The sequence below is a fragment of the Echinops telfairi genome, unplaced genomic scaffold, assembly GCF_000313985.2.
Source record: "Echinops telfairi isolate 266 unplaced genomic scaffold, ASM31398v2 ScPeMD7_443;HRSCAF=831, whole genome shotgun sequence".
Lineage (NCBI taxonomy): Eukaryota > Metazoa > Chordata > Mammalia > Afrosoricida > Tenrecidae > Echinops > Echinops telfairi.
Genome location: NW_022104341.1, coordinates 1,447,864 through 1,449,248, shown reverse-complemented (window position 1 = coordinate 1,449,248; position 1,385 = coordinate 1,447,864). Strand labels below are relative to the sequence as shown.

Here is a 1,385-nt window from a genome sequence, read left to right as displayed (position 1 = left end):
AATATATACATAAGAACCTACACATGAAACTTTAAATCATAGTTAAATTTCTGTTATACTGTAAATGAATAATGTAGATTTTTAAATTTTAAACTGGAAAACGGCACGCATACCAAAATTCAGGAAGAAGCTGGAGTTATTTGACTGAACAGATTCTGCTGGTTTGCTTGATGGGGAAGAATTACAGACATCTAGAATCAAAAGAAAAATATGTCAGAGAAAGAATGCACACAGACTCAGATTACTATTGATCAGCTTACATAATCATTGGCATTAGACAAGTCCTCCAGGATAATTAATATCCCCAATAAGCACATCCCTATCAGATGTAACAAATAAATGTGCAAAATAGAATTGAAACTTTATTTAATCTTCTCATTTGTGGGTTTTTTGTTTGTGTGCTTGTTTGGGGGCCTTTTCCTTTGCAAATGGATGGTGTAACTAAGCCTAACATTAAAGAGTCTTCACCAAAGATTCAGGAATTTATCATGAATCAACTTATTTGGGGTTCACATTTTTACTTTAGACTACATCTTATTTTGCACTCTCACCTCCTTTCAATTACAATCTGAACTACTGGTCTTCCACATTCCTTCATTTACGTGCAGTCTGAGATTTTTCTTATACTATCCTTTACTCCTGGACACTCCACTTTCCAACACACTTCTCCCATGATAGATGATTCTGAGTTACTCCCATAATTCTCCAGAAGCATTCTTCTGTTATTTCGTTTTCCTGTCTCAGCTGCTTATGGTATTGTGGGCTACACACTGAATTGCTAACCACGAAGTCAGCAGTTCAAACCCACCAACAGCTTCTCAGCAGAAGGATGAGGCTGTCTGTTCCTGTAAAGATTTAAAGTATCAGAAACCCAGAGGGGCAGTTCTACTCTGTCCTCTAGGGTCGCTGTGAATCGGAATTGACTCAAATGACAGTGAGTTTGGTCTGGTGTAGAAGGCTTAAGGATAACCCCATCCCCTTTTGTTCTCAAGATATTAATGTATTCATAGATCAGTTTCTAAATCAATGAAAGCTTAGTCCGAATTTAGACATGCACTATCTAGCGGTGAAAAGAGGTAATTTCACATTTGTATAAATTATCTAAGAAGCAACATGTAAGCTCAAAGAAATTATTAGATGTTTCCCTGTTTTGATTTTTAGCATTTCCATAGTGCAGTATGAGGACTGGATATATGCATTTGTTTATGTTGCATCCATAACCACACACACACAGAGACTCCTGATTTTAGAAACTCACTCCTCCACCATCCTGGGATGACTAGAGCACACAGTGAGTTTCGATACCATTCAATTAAAGATTGTGCTGCTATAACAGAAATACCCTAAGTGTTCTTATGGTTCTGTTTAGCAAACAGAAATTTGGT

At 36.7% G+C, this 1,385-nt stretch overlaps 1 protein-coding gene across 1 annotated transcript in view; it reads right to left on the bottom strand.

Annotated features, from left to right (window-relative positions):
* Nucleotides 1–81: 81 nt before the first annotated feature.
* Nucleotides 82–1,385, bottom strand: part of PTPN22 (protein tyrosine phosphatase non-receptor type 22) — a 52,804-nt gene continuing 51,500 nt past the window's right edge. The window contains 1 exon segment of the mRNA XM_013003769.1: nt 82–191. Coding sequence (XP_012859223.1) covers nt 82–191 — 110 coding nt within the window.